Source organism: Giraffa tippelskirchi, chromosome 2 (assembly GCF_054371585.1).
Source record: "Giraffa tippelskirchi isolate mGirTip1 chromosome 2, T2T-mGirTip1v1.2.pri, whole genome shotgun sequence".
Lineage (NCBI taxonomy): Eukaryota > Metazoa > Chordata > Mammalia > Artiodactyla > Giraffidae > Giraffa > Giraffa tippelskirchi.
Window position 1 is genome coordinate 188,841,296 of NC_137276.1, and position 17,592 is coordinate 188,858,887.

At 39.7% G+C, this 17,592-nt stretch overlaps 1 protein-coding gene and 1 long non-coding RNA gene across 8 annotated transcripts in view; one reads left to right on the top strand and one right to left on the bottom strand.

Annotated features, from left to right (window-relative positions):
* The window catches only part of CMSS1 (cms1 ribosomal small subunit homolog), a 401,056-nt gene that overhangs the window by 24,108 nt on the left and 359,356 nt on the right, over positions 1–17,592 (bottom strand). For 6 of the 7 annotated variants that reach the window (XM_081572478.1, XM_081572477.1, XM_081572481.1 and 3 more), the window contains one exon: positions 13,085–13,173. In XM_081572478.1, the coding sequence (XP_081428604.1) occupies positions 13,085–13,173 (89 nt within the window). Of the gene's footprint in view, positions 1–13,084; positions 13,174–16,948; positions 17,171–17,592 lie in introns of those variants that run through there. The other variant, XM_081572479.1, reaches the window with a different exon arrangement.
* On the top strand, positions 7,151–17,447 carry LOC145539084 (uncharacterized). Its single transcript, XR_014077562.1, has 5 exons — positions 7,151–8,978; positions 9,894–10,232; positions 11,136–11,223; positions 12,009–12,101; positions 17,362–17,447. It is a non-coding gene; the product is annotated as an uncharacterized LOC145539084 (long non-coding RNA).

The following is a 17,592-nucleotide window of genomic DNA, read 5'->3' on the forward strand; positions in this document are numbered from 1 at the left end:
CAGCAGCAGGAGCAGCAACACAAATGCTACAAGAGAGTGACTTTGAGGGTTCCATAGTAAAAGTCCTGCTTTCTTATATCACTCTACCAAGAGGTCTACTAATTGACAAGCCCCACTTTGGCACAAAAGTTTTCCATCAACTTTTTAGCATATCTCTCTTTAATATGACTAGACAGCTAAAGTTCATCAGACATCTAAGGAAAGTCTCTAACATGAGAGCAAATAAACAAAAAGAACCCTGAGGAAACAAATTATAATTACAATACTATTCTTAGAAGTACGATTACAAACAAAATGATTACAAATTATTCAAAACAATTACAATTAGTATTCACAGAGAGATGAGGGAAGAATTTCCAGCTATGAAAAAAAACAGGATGTTATACACAAGGGAAAAAAATCAGAAAAAAATTAAACATTAAAACAAATAAGAAAGTTGGAATAAAAATATAGGAGGAAGGCTTGAAGAAAAGTAGAAAAATCTTCCAGAAAGATGAAAAATAATAAGAAAAAAGTAGTAACAAAATTAGAGAATCAGTTTAAGAGAGTCAACATGACAATAAAAAGTATTATAGAAAGTAAGAGTCATATAAAACAGTGGGAAAGAAGTGATTAAAAAAAATAAGAAAAACATTCCAGAACTGAAAGAAACTTTCTAGAACATGAAAGTCCAAATTCAAAGTCCATTAAGTATACAGTACAATGGACAAGAAAAATACCCACACTAAGGAAAATCACTATGAAATTTCAGAACATCATGCACAAACAAAAGATTCTAAGAACTTCAAAAGAAAAACAGTAACATAAATAATAAAAAGGTCAAAGAAAAGAATAGTGTCAGACCTTGCAACAACAGTAATGAAAGCCAGATCTCAGTGGGACAAAGCCTTCAAAATTATGGGGAAAATTTATTTGCAAATTAGATTTTTTTATACCCAGAAAAACTATTAATCAAGTTAAGAGGAAAATGTTTAGATTTCAGTAAACATTCTCAGATATTTAAGGTCTCAAAAAATTTACTTCCTACTTGCAGATACTAAAGGCTCTATTCCAGCACAATAAAGGGCTAAATCAAGAAAGAGGATGATACAGGATTCAGTAAATAGAGAGACCAATCCAGAAGGAACAGCACAGAGAAGTCCCAGTTGCTCTGCAAGTCTAGAAAATAACCAATTCCAAGTAGAAAAAAAGTGTGCATATGCGTAGGAAAGAACAATAACTGTTCTACTTGAGCATATGGAAAATATTATTTATGGGCATGTGGAAGAGATGTTGTAACATTTGGGAGCAATTAACAGTAGGAACCCAGCAAGTCAGGCAAATGAAGAAATGAGGTAATTATTAATGCCATGCAAATAAACAGTTGTATAAGAAAGTAGAGATGATTATAGCTTCTCTTTTTCTCAGCATTGTAGAGTGTTTCCATGATCATAACAATGAAAGAGTGACAACCGTTCTAACCAAAATGTAATATTGTGTTGGCAGAGGAGGTAGCAGTTGGAGAGGGAATAGGGCATAGATGACAGGATTATGTCCTTGTATGCCACCTCAGGAAGATAATGTCAACAATTGGTAAATCAAGAAACTGCAGTATAAAATATATATATTTGCAGTAGCAAATAAGAAAAACAGCTAAAGACTGAGAGTGGTTCCCATTGAGGAAAGACTTAGATAAGAGAAGGGAAGAAGACTGCTGTTTTTCCACTAAAAACCTTTAATAGTGTTCGATTATTGTTTTGGTAAAAGATAAAATTTAAATTGTCATTTTATAACAAAAACAAGCATATTCACTGTAAAAATTAAGACAACTTAGGGACCTCCCTCATGGTCCAGTGATTAGGAATCCGCCTGCCAATGTGGGGGACATGGGTTCAATCCCTGGTCCGGGAAGATTCCACATGTTGTGGGGCAACTAAGCTTGTGTGTCATGAGTGAGCCCTCAGCTCTAGAGCCTGTGCCCCATAACAACAGAAGCCACTTCGATGAGAAGCACACACAACTTGGCTAGAGAAAGCTTATGTGCAGCAATGAAGACCCAGCACATCCAAAAATAAATAAAATAAATGAGTAAATAAATAAAATATTTAAAAAAAAAAGCAACTTAGAACTGCTTATTTGGTTTGGTCAAAAGTTATTCAATATACACTCACCGAAATGTTTAAATTAAAAGATCAATAACTCCAAAAGTTGATAAGAAAATAAGGCAAGTAAAACTAATACACTGACAGTGGAAGTGGAAAAATGGAACACTCATTTTTGAAAAAAGTCTAGCAGTTTTTACAAAACTGAATATGATCCAGCAATTCTATTCCTATGTGTTTACTCAAGGGAAATAAAGATTTATGTTAACAAAAAGGCTTGTATATGAATGTTGATTGCAGATTTATTCATAATAGACCCTAACAAGAAATAGTCACAGGCATCCATTAATAGAAGAATGGATAATAAACTGTGACACATTCATATAATTGAATATTATTTAGTGTTATGGACTGAATTGTGACCCCCATAATTTATATGCTGAAGCCCTAATCCCTAATGTGACCATATTTGGAGACAGGGCCTTTAAAGAGGCAATTAAAGTTAAAGAGATCATAAAGATGAGGTCATAATACAGCAGGACTTGTGTCTTTGTAGGAGGAGGAAAAGACAGCAGGAATATACATACACAGAGAAAGACCATATGAGGACATAGTGAAAAGGCAGCCATTTACAAGCCAAAGAGAAAAGCATCAGGAGAAACTACACCTGTCAATACCTTGATTGTGGACTTCCATCTTCCAAAATAGTGAGAAATAAATTTCTGTTGTTTATACCACCCAGGCTGTAGTACTTTGTTATGACAGCCCTGCAGACTAATACACTCAGCAAAACAAAAAAGAAAGAGAAAACAAAAAAAAGACCACTATCATCAACACAGATGAATCTAAGTAATATTGTGCTGAATAAAAGACATCTAGAGCAAAAGAGTGTACCCTGTATGATTTAATTCATGTGAAATTTTAAAAAAAGGAAAACTAATCTTGGGAGGAAAACATCAGAACGATGGTTGCCTCAGGGGCAAGCAGTTTTGAAGAGGACATTCGACACGTCTGTATTTTTTTGTATGTTAACTTTACTTTAAAAGGGAAAAAAAAGAACTTAAAAAATTTTATTTATTTATAAATATTTTAATAATATTTATATTAAATATTAAAATAAATATTTTCAATATTTATTTTAAAGTAAATATTGAACTTTAAAAAATAATATGCATGCTGAAGCATCTGGGGGGACTGTACTGATTTTGCAAATTACTTTGCAATGTATCAAAAATAAGGTGATGGATGGATAGTATCTGAGCACACTGTTCAAAACTTTTGGACAGAGACACAATCACACAGGAAATCTTGAAAGGGAATTGCCTGGCACTGCAGTGGTTAGGACCCTGTACTTTAACTTCTGAAGGCCCAGGTTTGATACCTGGTCAAGGAACTAAGATTCCACAAGTTCCACGTACAGCCAAATTAACAAACAAACAAAAGTCTTTAAAGAAATTAAAGGTGTGCCTTGGCAATTCTCTCAAACACGAGTGTAGGAAGCTTAAGGGGTCCTGTCCAATAATTGTCTCAGCTGAGGCCCAAGGTATAGAAGGCTTTATCTGAGTCTCTTTCTGTTTTGTAAGTTCATTTGTATCATTTCTTTTTAGATTTCACATATAAGGGATGCCATACGGTATTTCTCCTTCTCTGTCTGACTTATTTCACTCAGTATGACACTCTCTAGGTCTATTCATGTTGCTGCAAATGACATTATTTCATTCTTTTTAATGGCAGAGTAATATCCCATTGCATAGCACATGGAACTCTACTCAATGTTATGTGCCAGCCTGGATGGGAGTTGGGTTTATAGGGTAATGGACACATGTATATGTATGGTTGGATCCCTTTGCTGTTCACCTGAAACTACAAACATTGTTAATTGGCTATATCCCAAATACAAAATGGGCTTCCCTTGTGGCTCAGCTGATAAAGAATCTGTGGGAGACCTGGGATCGATCCCTAGGTTGGGAAGATCCCCTGGAGAAGGGAAAGGCTACCCACTCCAGTATTCTGGCCTAGAGAATTCCATGGACTGTATAGTCCATGGGGTCACAAAGAGTTGGACATGACTGAGTGACTTTCACTTCACTTCAACACAAAATAAAAAGGTTAAAGTTTGAAAAAAAAAAAAGGTGGTTTATCTGGAAAAGATTCGTGGGTGTGACTTCTGCCTAATAGAGTAAATCCCCAGAAGACTCATAGGAAACCCACAAAATTCCTAAAGGAGTTATATATTCAGAAACTGAGAGGATCACAGATGAACCCTCAGATTTCTATTGTCAAGAAGCAAGCTGAAAGAGCTGCTGAGTTGCAAATACATGTTACCTTTCTTTTTTTTTTTTAAAGAGAGGATGACTCAAAGGACAGAACAAGAACCCAAAGAGCAGAGCCAAGAACCATAAGACCCTGAGCCTTAAGAATTAATCAAGAAACTCCCAACACTTTCTGAATGTTGTGGACCAATGACTCTTTGTTCCTCTGGTTTGAATAGAAATGTCTATAACGTCATCCAGTGTTTGTCTCACTGCTTGGTGTTGGATACATAGAGGTTAGATAACTTGCCTCTTTAGTTACACAGGTTGAGAAGAAATATACTCAAAGAGCTATACTTAAGGGACTAAATCCAAGGAACCTCAACTGTACGTGGACTTGATCTATACAATGAAATTCTGGGCACCGAATTCATGCTGTAATGGCATGAGATTTTTGCAAGCCTTGGAGGGGTGAATATATTCTGCATACGTAGTAGTAGCAGTGTTAGTCCCTTAGTCATGTCTGACTCTTTCCGACCCCATGGACTGCAGTCTGCCAGGCTCCTCTGTTCATGGGATTCTCCAAGCAAGAATACTGGAGTGGGTTGCCATGCCCTCCTCCAGGGTATCTTTCCGACCCAGGCATTGAACCCAGGTCTCCTGCAATGCAGGCAGATTCTTTATTATCTGAGCTTAGCTACAGGGAAGGACCACTCTGCATATGGGAGGGATGTAAATCACTAGAGGTCAGAGGGCAGACTGTGCAGCCAGACCCCAGGATAGTTAGCAGTGAACATCATATCCTGGTATTCATCCCCTCCTCTTAAATGTGGATCGGATTTACTGATCTACTTCTAATAGCATACGGAGGAAGTGATGTAATGAGAGTTCTGAGAATAGTCTGAGATTAGTTCTGGTTTCAGTCTCGAATGATCTTGCTCATTCCCTCATGGGTCATGCGGCCTGGAGGAAGCCGGGGCAATGTTGTGAGGCAGCCCTAAGGAGAGGCTCACTTGATGAGGAAGTTCAGTTCAGTTCAGTCACTCAGTCATGTCCAACACTTTGCAACCCTATGGACTGCAGCATGCCAGGCCTCCCTGTCCATCACCAACTCCCGGAGTTTACCCAAACTCATGTCCATTGAGTTGGTGATGCCATCCAACCATCTCATCCTCTGTCGTCCTCTTCTCCTCCCACCTTCAATATTTCCCAGCATCAGGGTCTTTTCAAATGAGTCAGCTCTTCACATCAGGTGGCCAAAGTATTGGAGTTTCAGCTTCAACATTAGTCCTTCCAATGAACACTCAGGACTAGTTGGATGGACTGGTTGGATCTCCTTGCTGTCCAAGGGACTCTCAAGAATCTTCTCCAACACCACAGTTCAAAAGCATCAATTCTGCAGCACTCAGCTTTCTTTACAGTTCGACTCTCACATCCATACATGACTAACTGGAAAAACCATAGCCTTGACTAGACGGACCTTTGTTGGCAAAGTAATGTCTCTGGCTTTTTAATATGCTGTCTAGGTTGGTCATAACTTTCCTTCCAAGGAGTAAGCGTCTTTTAATTCCATGGCTGCAGTCACCATCTGCAGTGATTTTGGAACCCCCCAAAATAAAATCTGCCACTGTTTCCACTGTTTTCCCATCTATTTGCCATGAAGTGATGGAGCTGGATGCCATGATCTTAGTTTTCTGAATGTTGAGTTTTAAGCCAACTTTTTCACTCTTCTCTTTCACTTTCATCAAGAGGCTCTTTAGTTTTTCACTTTCTGCCATAAGGGTGGTGTCATCTGCATATCTGAGGTTATTGATATTTCTCCCAGCAGTCTTGATTCCAGCTTGTGCTTCATCCAGCCCAGCATTTCTCATGATGTACTCTGCATATAAGTTAAATAAGCAGGGTGACAATATACAGCCTTGATGTACTCCTTTCCTGATTTGTAACTAATCTGTTGTTCCATGTCCAGTTCTAACTGTTGCTTCCTGACCTGCATACTGATTTCTCAAGAGGAAGGTGAGGTGGTCTGGTATTTCCATCTCTTGAAGAATTTTCCACAGTTTGTTGTGATCCACACAGTCAAAGGCTTTGGCATAGTCAATAAAGCAGAAATAGATGTTTTTCGGGAACTCTCTTGCTTTTTCGATGATCCAGCAGATGCTGGCAATTTGATCTCTGGTTCCTCTGAGTTTTCTAAATCCAGCTTGAACAGCTGGAAGTTCACGGTTCACATATTGCTGAAGCGTGGCTTGGAGAATTTTGAGTATTACTTTACTAGCATGTGAGATGACTGCAATTGTGCGGTAGTTTGAGCATCCTTTGACATTGCCTTTCTTTGGGATTGGAATGAACACTGACCTTTTCCAGTCCTGTGGCCACTGCTGAGTTTTCCAAATTTGTTGGCATATTGAGTGCAGCACTTTCACACCATCATCTTTTAGAATCTGAAATAGCTCAACTGGAATTCCATCACCTCCACTAGCTTTGTTCATGGTGATGCTTCCTAAGGCCCACTTAAGTTTGCATTCCAGGATGTCTGGCTCTAGGTGAGTGATCACACCATCGTGATTATCTGGATCATGAAGATCTTTTTTGTACAGTTCTTCTGTGTATTCTCCACATCTTCTTAATATTTTCTGCTTCTGTTAGGTCCATCCCTGGAGAAGGAAATGGCAACCTACACCAGTACTCTTGCCTGGAAAATTCCATGGACAGAGGAGCCCTGTAGGCTACAGTCCATGGGGTCACAAAGAGTCAGACATGACTGAGTGACTTCACTCACTCTTTTAGGTCGATACCATTTCTGCCCTTTATTGAGTCCATCTTTGCATGAAATGTTCCCTTGGTATCTCTAATTTTCTTGAAGAGATCTCTAGTCTTTCCCATTCTATTGTTTTCCTCTATTTCTTTGCAATGATCACTGAGGAATGCTTTCTTATCTCTCTTTGCTATTCTTTGGAACTCTGCATTCAACTGGGTATATCTTTCCTTTTCTCCTTTGCTTTTTACTTCTCTTCATTTCACAGCTATTTGTAAGGCCTCCTAGGACAGCCATTTTGCTTTTTTGCATTTCTTTTTCTTGGGGATGATCTTGATCCCTGTCTCCTGTACAATGTTATGAACCTCCATCCATAGTTCATCAGGCACTCTGTCTATCAGATCTAGCCCCTTAAATCTATTTCTCACTTCTACTGTATAATCGTTAGGGATTTGATTTAGGTCATACCTGAATGGTCTAGTGGTTTTCCCTACTTTCTTCAATTTAAGTCTGAATATGGCAATAAAGAGCTCATGATCTGAGGCACAGTCAGCTCCCAATCTATTTTTTTGCTGACTGTACAGAGCTTCTCCATCTTTAGCTGCAAAGAATATAATCAATCTGATTTTGGTGTTGACCATCTGGTGATGACCATGTGTAGAGTCTTCTCTTGTGTTGTTGGAAGAGGGTGTTTGCTATGACCAGTGTGCCCTCTTGGCGAAACTCTATTAGAATCTGCCCTGCTTCATTCTGTACTCCAAGGCCAAATTTGCCTGTTACTCCGGGTGTTTCTTGACTTCCTACTTTTTTTTTCCTACTGCATTCCAGTCCCCTATAATGAAAAGGACATCTTCTTTGGGTGTTAGTTCTAAAAGGTCTTGTAGGTATTCATAGAACCATTCAAGTTCAGCTTCTTCAGCACTACTGGTTGGAGCATAGACTTGGATTACCGTGATATTGAATGGTTTGCCTTGGAAATGAACAGAGGGCATTCTGTTGTTTTTGAGATTGCATCCAAGTTCTGCATTTCGGACTTTTTGTTGGCTATGATGGCTACTCCATTTCTTCTAAGGGATTCCTGCCCACAGTAGTAGATAGAATGGTCATCTAAGTTAAATTCACCGATTCCAGTCCTTTTTAGTTTGCTGATTCCTAAAATGTCGACATTCACTCTTGCCATCTCCTGTTTGACCATTTCCAATTTGCCTTGATTCAGGGACCTAACATTCCAGGTTCCTATGCAATGTTGCTCTTTATGTCATGGGACCTTGCTTCCATCACCTGTCACATCCACAACTGGGTGTTGTTTTTGCTTTGGATCCATCTCTTCATTCTTTTTGGAGTTATTTCTCCACTGATCTCCAGTAGCATATTGGGCACCTACTGACCTGGGGAGTTCATCTTTCAGTGTCCTATCTTTTTGCCTTTTCATACTGTTCATGGGGTTCTCAAGGCAAGAATACCGAAGTGGTTTGCAATTCCCTTCTTCAGTGGACCATATTCTGTCAGATCTCTCCACCATGACCCGTCAATCTTGGGTGGCCCTACAGGGCATGGCTCATAGTTTCATTGAGTTAGACAAGGCTGTGGTCCACGTGATCAGATTGGTTAGTTTTTGTGGTTTTTAGTCTGTCTGCCCTCTGATGGAGGGTGAGGAAGTGAGGCCTGCCAACAGCCACCTGAATAAGTTTTGAGGAGGATTCTTTACAGTGGAGCCACTAACCCTCAGCTCATAACCTGACTGACAACTGATGAGATATAGGTAACAGAAGCTGAGATAAGGAATCTTTTCCGTTTTAAGCTACTAACTTTGGAGGTAATTTGTTATGCAACAAGAGATTACTACAAAGAGAGACAGAATTGAGACACCATATGGAAAGGAAGAAGGTAAATCAGAGAGTGCACAGGACACAGTCCTCTTTTTTCTTCATCAAGAATAATACTGAAGTTAAAGAGCAGGAGAGATATGAAATGATCACTGTGAAAATAATTAGTAAAAAAATGCTGCAGTGAGAAAGGTAAGTAAGAGGAGAAAGTGATAAGTACTCTTGCTGAAGATTCTTTTATGATGCTGAAGATTCTTTTATGATCCAAGGAGATAAACAAAAAGTTAGTTCAAGAAAAAAGAAGTTTAGTGTGGTCTCGGAGGGGGACAGGATGGGTCATGGAACCATTAAAAGGCTACTGACATCATGGAGGCATCAATGAAAAGTCACGAAATCCCTCATAAGGGATTACATTCTGGGAACCATAATTACAAAGTCACTAGGGCTGGCTCTGAAATGACTGATGTTGAGGAGGAAAGAGGGTGATGCAATCTCTAGAAGTAGGGGAGTTCATGATTTATTTTGGAAGCAGTATTTGGAAAAAAAAAAAAAGAACTCTTGGCAAATCTTTATACTCACATTATTAAGGAGGCCAAGGATGATTATTCAGATGTAAAATGGTTGCTAGAGATGATGTAGTTGTAAGGGTAAAAAACTTTTATAAAGTTATAAATCTGCTGCTTGAAAAACTGGACAGATGGGAGATATAGACTCAGTAACAGAAATGCAGGCCCAGCTATGGCAAAGGAGGGAACACCATCCAACTGGACACATACTCTCACTTGGTGATATTAAAGTCTAAATGCACATTACAGCTAGCAGCATAATGCCAGGCAGCTACTATGCAAGTTTAAAAAAACAAAACAAACAAACAAAAAACCTTAAAGAATAGCAAACAACTAAGCAAATTTGAAAAAAAAATTCAAAACTTAAATATAGCAAAAAATAATTTCTTTTATTTTTCTTTTTTATCCAGGAAAAAAAAAATTACTGTTAGAAAACAAATACTTGGTTACATGTGCCAAACGAATCACGCACCTATGGCTGTACTAGGTACCACAGTGGACAGAAATAAAATGCTGGTCCCTAAGGTGCTTATGGACTAGTTGGAGACTCAACCTTTATGTGAATAAACAACTCGAGAAGGACTCAAGAAAGCACAGTCAGCCTGACAAAAAGGTGGTCCTTGGGGTGGTGAGATGAGTTCCAGAGGAAGCAGAGCATCAGGAGACAGGACGGGGAGGCCAGAGAGGAGCCCGAGGGACTGTGTGGTATTTGGGCCAGAAGAGGAAAGATTCCCAGCTCTAATGTCAAGGTGGGGGATCCTTCAAGGAGGGGCTGATGACAGGATAATGGTCAGGGAGCTCCAATGGCAGCAGAGTCAGGGAGCTAATGCCTCACAGCTGGGACATGAAGGGTTGAGATGGGAAGAGTGGTAAGAAAACTGGGATTCCAGTCTAGTCATTCATGCCTCCTTTTCACAAATGAGTGTCAGTTCAGGGAAGGTTCTGTGCCAGGGGCAGTGGAGATGCACAGAAGTGTACAGCCTGGTGGGGAGACCAGGAAGTGAGATAGATAACACTTAAATAAGGCAGAGGGCACAAGGAGATCCCTGTGTGAATTCTCTGATCAGAGCAGTAAACATAGGCCTGGAGAGAGTGATTAGGGCACTGTGTCTTTCTAGGACCTTGATTCTTTAAAGCAATTTGTTAGCAAAAAAAATCAGAGCAGGATAAAAGAGGTTAAAATGAACAGTAAAATGTTAACTTTTTGTGATTTTTTTTTTTCTTTAGCAGAAAATAACAATGGTATGTGACCAACAAATCGCTTGATGACACAGTAAATCTAATTTTTCCAAGCTGAATGAGGAAGGACAGGTGGAAAGGGAATTGGAAGCAGTGTCATCCTCAGGGGGTGCCTTGAAGGCAGTCAAATGGGTCATGACTCCTGGTACCTCTCACTCTGAGCTTCAGGTTCTTTGTCAAATGGGATCTCCCTGCCCTCCTAGGGCAGCTGTGATGATTATGAGTCATGACCTTACACAGCGCCTGTGCTGAGTGCTCAACCAATTGTTTTATTATTGTTGAAACTCGGGTTGCTGAAAGATAGGTGAATACTCATGGCAATTAAGAATGTGTTTAACTTTTTCTTCCTCAATTTTTCTCTTTTCTTTCTATGGTTCCCTGTCATTTATCTAACTTGATCGTGGGAAAAGAAGACTCAAGGAGGAAGAAGGTAAAAAATAGGTGGATATTCAGCAAGGCGAAGGCTCTGCCAATAAAAAGACAGTAAAGATTCATACCTGAGTGAGTTCATTAATACAAATTTATTCTTTCACCAAAGAGTCCAGAAAAAGTGAGGTGTAATCAAAATGAAAATCAAGGGAAAAAGTAAGGAAAAATAAAGTCAATGGGCTACAAAGGATACTGGGAAACAAGTTCTGCAGGGAGGCACCGATTAGAGGCAGAGGTTAAAGAAGGCATGACTATGGTGTGGTCAGTGGAATACGTTAAGGTGAAAATCAAACCCCATCTTGGTGAGATAAATTGAAAAGCTAAAGATGTTAACCTGTAGGTCTTAGAAAGTGGTTAAAACTGAAACTTATACAGGCTAAGTCACCTCAGTCGTGTCCGACTCTGTGCGACCCCATAGATGGCAGCCCAGCAGGCTCTGCCGTCCCTGAGATTCTCTAGGCAAGAACACTGGAGTGGGTTGCCATTTCCTTCTCCAATGCATGAAAGTGAAAAGTGAAAGTGAAGTCGCTCAGTCATGTCCGACTCTTAGCGACCCCATGGACTGCAGCCTACCAGGCCCCTCCATCCATGGGATTTTCCAGGCAAGAGTACTGGAGTGGGGTGCCATTGCCTTCTCCAACATATACAGGACCTTGGAGCTAAATATTTAATGGCTGGAGAGAAAACCAAGATAGATTATATATTAACTATGTATATTTTTCTGCATCCCCCACCCCACAAAGAAAAAATAAAAGACCTGAAATATATTTCACTATAATATTTATCACTTCAGTGCTTACTCTTTGCCAACCACTGTTTAAAGAGCTTAACAAGTATTAATCATTTAATCCCCACAGCAACTCTGTGAAGAAAATACAATTTTCACCATTTTACCAATAGAGAGATGAGGCACAGAGAGTTTAACTTGCCCAAGGAATCACAGCTTGCAGGTAACCACAATGCAAAAACTGCTTCCCACAATTATCCTAAGCCTGGTCACAAACTTTGGGTAGACTCATCCTCTAGCAGAATGACTTTAGGGCCACCTACAATAAGAATGGGCTTCCCTGGTGGCTTAGTGGTAAAAAATCTGCCTCCCAAAGCAGGAAACCCGGGTTTGATCCCTGGGTTGGGAAGATCCCCCAGAGAAGGAAATAGCAACCCACTCCAGTATTCTTGCCTGGGAAGTCCCAAGAACAGAGGAACCTGGTGGGCTACAGTCCAGAGGGTCGCAAAGAGTAGGACATGACTTAGCGAATACACAACAACAATGAATAAGATCACAAATCATTCCTGAGAAGGAGATGATGACTTTGGACTGACAGTAGGTAGTCCTTTAAAAATCACACATGGTTACCAATTCAGTTGGAAGGACACATAAGGTGAAAAAGCTGCAAATGGATGTGAGTGGCCAATAAAAAGAATGAAAAGGCAATAAAAGATCATAAGTCCAAGGAGCAAAGTTTATCAGATTCCCACTTGTGGTAATACGAAGGTGGAAAATCCCCAGTAAGAATTCACACAACAGACATGATGTTAGGTCGTCATGAGGCCCCGAAAGCCTCCTCACAGCACGGTTTGGCCCTGTGATCATGCATTGGTGTGGGGCTCATCTTGCCTATATTTATGCTATTTGTGTCCTTCTAGGAACCATACCCAAAATAATAAGGCTTGATCTTTGGTAAAAATATACTACAAGAATCTGAGATATCATTATTGTACAATACATTTCTATTATAAAAAAACAAACAAAAAAAAACCATTAGAGGGAAAATAGACCTTGCTGGTCTGTAATTAATGGAGCCTGACTCTTTCAAAAGCAGAGAAGGTACAAGCTTCCATCAAACCCCACCCACAACTGGCACTGGAACACAGGGAACGCTGCAGAAGGGAAGAAGAGGCTGATTTCAGAGCCAACAATTGTGACTCTCACCGGTTTGATTTTCTTTGACAGGGCAGGACCTGGAGCTGTCTCCTGCTGTGTCATTTCTGTGTCTCCTCCTCCTTCACCATCTGATGCTCCTAGGAAACATGAAGATTAAAAATTAGAAAAGCACCTCTTTCTTTCTCCCATTTCTAGCATAATCTTGGTACCATTTTTTCAGAAGGTTCTGTCCCTTGACTCATTAATTTCACCTCTAAGAAGCTGAATTTAAGAAAATGATCCAAAATGAAGATAGCAATTGAAGAACCAAGGTGTCAGTGTTATTTATAAAACTGCACAAATGAAGATTATTCAGATGTCTAAAACTGAGACTGTTTAAGGAACACACATTGAGTTCCGTGATTGAACTCTCCATTTTCAGATAGGAAAGTTGTTGCTTGGAGGGATAAAGTAATTTGCCCTAGGTCACACACCTGGGAACCCAGATCTATCTGAGTCCAAAGTCTTCTACCACAAGCGATGCTGCCTGTACTGAGAACCAGCCAGGTCTCAACACCTGTGTGTTGGCCCCAGGGGTAACGAAAGAGAACGTGACAAAAGGATTATACATCATGAGAAATTCTTATTTTAAATTTACAAAATCTTTCAACATTGGAAAAAGCAAATTCTTATCCTAAGAATCAGGAAAAAATAAAGTTTTAAACAATTTTTCTGTTTAAAAAGCTCTTTTAAAGAAACATGGGAACCATAAGTTTTTTACTTCCCATAATGCTGTTCTGTCTTCCAGATTTTAGTGGCTGTTCTCTCTGAACACATTTTTGAATCTTTGAAAGACTTCACTCACTCCCCCTTTGAGTTTTTCTGTATATCTCAAAGCCCAAAATGTGAGTCTTGAGTAATATTGGTCAGAATTCATATTTAGGTACAGATTAACTAGTCTGGTAGTCCTGAGATGGTTAGTTTTATCTATCAACTTGATTGGGCCACAGAGTGGTCCAGATATTTGGTCAAACATTACTCTAGAAGTTTCTCTGTAGGTGTTTCTGGTTAAGATTAACATTTGAATGGGTGGACTGAATAAAGCAGATTGCCCTCCCTAATGTGGAAGAGTATATCCAATCAGGTATGGCTGGAATAGAGCTAAAAGTATGACCCACCCTGAGTAAGATAATTTTTTCTGCCTTTGGACTTGAAATGAAACATTTGGCTCTTCCTGGATCTGGAGCCTGCAGGCCAATGAGCTGGAACTATACCATCAGCTCTCCTGTTTCTCAAAGCCTTCTGACTAGAATTGCAACTAAACAATTGGCTCTCCAGGGTGGCCAGCTTGTCGGTTCACACTGCTGATCTTAGGGCTTGACAGCCTTCATAAGTGCATGAGCTAACTCCTTTACACACACACACACACACACACACACACACACACACGAGAGAGAGAGACAGAGAGAGAGAACAATAAATATAGATAGATATGTAGCAAAGATATCTATTTCCCTATTGCTTCTGTTTTTCAGGAGAATCTTGCTTAATAACTGTGTAGAGTGAAAAAAAGGACTCTACCCAATGAAGCAGTAGCAGGTAGAAGATTAACAGGGCTTTTTAAATGAATGATTAGGTTGGCATTAAAAGTATTTATAGAACTGCTTCTGGGAAGAAAGTAGTAGTAGTCATATTTTCCCCTATTCCTCCTGTTAAGTTACAGTGAAAAACCCTGAACATTATACATAAAACAAACAGAGGAAATCTCTGAAAGGTGGAGAGAAGAAGTCAGATGGGCTAGGGACCTTGAGGCCCAGGGAACAACACAGTGGTGAGCTCAGTAGGTTTTCTTTTAGCTCATTATCTCAGACTTGGAGCTAAAGAAGCTAGTAACTTGGAAATGCTAAGTGAGAGCAGGAAAAATAGCCCCAACAAACGTATGCTGTATTTAACAAGATGACCAGGAAAAGGACAGCCTACCAAGACTGAAAATCTTTAGATAACAACTTCTTGATTCCAGCCAAACACAACAGAAAAGCTGTGACCCTGCCTACACCAGCAAAGGCTGAGTGGGGAACCAAGCCTTCCACCTTTGTCTGGCTGTAATGAGGCACCCCAACTTCTCTTCCACCTTCCATCAGGGTGATGGTCAGAAGTGGTCAAGTAGGGACTGAACTCCTGAAGAGATTTTCATCCCTGAAGGGTTGTGGGAAACCCCTGTTCTCTAGCACCACCACCAATGCAGATCAGTGGAGAATACATCGTGAGCAGGACTTACACTTCCTCCTGGTAGTAATGAAGGGCACCTCTCTTTCCCACTAGGATCAGAGAAAGCCTAGTAGAGAATCAGGACTCTCCGTACTGCCCAGTGGTAATGAGGCCAACACCCACACTAGTGTTTTAGCAACCACTAAAAAAGCTATACAAAGAGGTACACTCAAAAATATTAAGACAAATCAACACAGAATTCTAAAAAGTTCAAGTAACTCACAAGAAGGCAGGAAAGATAAACAAGAAATAGCAAATAAACAGAAAAGATGAAATAAAATGACAGATTTGAATCCCAACATACCAATAATTATATAAATGATCTAAACACACCAATTTAAAGACAGAGACTGACAAAGTGGATTAAAAAACATGACCTAACTATATGCTGGGGCTTCCCAGATGGCTCAGCGGTAAAGAATCTGACTGCAGTGCAGGAGATGCGGGTTCAGTTCCTGGGTCAGGAAGATCCCCTAGAGTGGGAAATGGCAGCCCACTCCAGTATTCTTGCCTAGAATATTCCATGGACAGAGGAGCCAGCCAAGCTATAGTCCATGGGGTTGCGAAGAGTCGGACATGACTGAGCATGCATGCAGCTATATGCTATTTATAAGAAATTTATCTCAAATATAACACTATAGCTAAAAGCAAAATGATGGATGAAATGTAATATGTAAATATTGATAAAAAAGCAGGGGTTATATTAATACATTATACTCTATTAATTATATTAATATCAGCTTATATTAACATATTTATATATATCAGATATTAATATCAGACAAAGGTTGAATAAATTAGTTGTTTCTTTAGCCTGTGATGCTTTTTAGTTCCAAAAAGAAAACTGCTTTTCTGAAGTAAAGATGCTAGCTCTGTGATTTCCATTAAGAAAGTATGACAAGAACAGCATGGGGACCCAATCTAGCCAGCCTGGCTCCAGCATCTACATTCCTCCAGGACTGCTGGCATTTGAGGAACTGAAGCCAGGACTGTGCCACTCAGTCCCAGTGGCTGATTCAGCCCATGGAGTGGAGTCACCAAGACGGTGCTGCCTTGTTTCCAACTCCCTGAGGGTCTACATTAAAAAAAAAATAAAAAAAAAAAGGACATGACCAGATGGGATTCGTTAAATTCTTCCAGAAGTGGAGTCAAGTACACTGTTCTTTTTCAACCCCAGGCAAAAAGAGCAAAAAGCTAAAATTAAAAGTTGCACATATCTTTTTCCTTCAATCCCTGTCTTTGTCCTCTTTATGAGAAGTATCAGAAATCCAATTTCTCAGCAACTTCTGTAAGCTTCAAGTATTTGCTTGCATGGACTCCTTCAAGGCCCTAGGGAGAGTACTGGCAGTGGATCATGGTTAATTTTTCTTTAAAAATTAGCAAAAGAAAGATACATGGGGATAAAAATAAATACAATAGACCACTGTCTATTTCCACTCAGAACTCATCTCTGTCTCTATCCTAGTGAGTGATGTTGGAGCTGGAGTGAGCCTTCTGGGGATCCAACTAGAGGGAGATGATTGGACAGAGTCTGAGTTTAATGAAATATTATAATGTAACCTTATAATAAGGTTCATAATCATAAAGCTTATAGTTAAACTACTGCTAGCTGTCCTGGTATAGGAAAGTTTCCAGGAATATTCCTACCACACTATGCCAACTTACCAGACATCTGACACAAAGTGTGCAGGGCCAGAAGTTGTGGATTGTGACACAAACATACCCATAGCCTCCTTCCTTGGAACGATGCAGGAAGTGGCGGAGAAAGCAGGTTTGAGATGAATGAAACCAGAAACTAGTCAGTGGAAAATTCTTCTAATCATCAAAAATGTAAAACTGTAAGCAGAAAATTAGCTTCTCCTTTTATGTGTTCAAAATGGAAAGTATCTCAGATAGGAATATATTAGATAAAGCATTTTACAGTTTAAAAAAAACACATCTTTTTCTTATCTAATGAAAATGAATAAAACAAAACTTTTCAGAATTCTTGTGTTTATAACAATACTGTTATGATTTCTTATTTAAAACAATTTCTTGCATATCTTATTTTGTTTCTGTAATTTTGTATTCTTTTCTAGGAGGACCCACCCCGCCAAACTGCATAAGCTTTAGCTGCTGCTGCTGCTGCTGCTGCTAAGTTGCTTCAGTTGTGCCCGACTCTGTGTGACCCCATAGATGGCAGCCCACCAGGCTCCCCCATCCCTGGGATTCTCCAGGCAAGAATACTGGAGTGGGTTGCCATTTCCTTCTCCAGTGCATGAAAGGGAAAAGTGAAAGTGAAGTCGCTCAGTCGTGTCCAACTCCTAGCG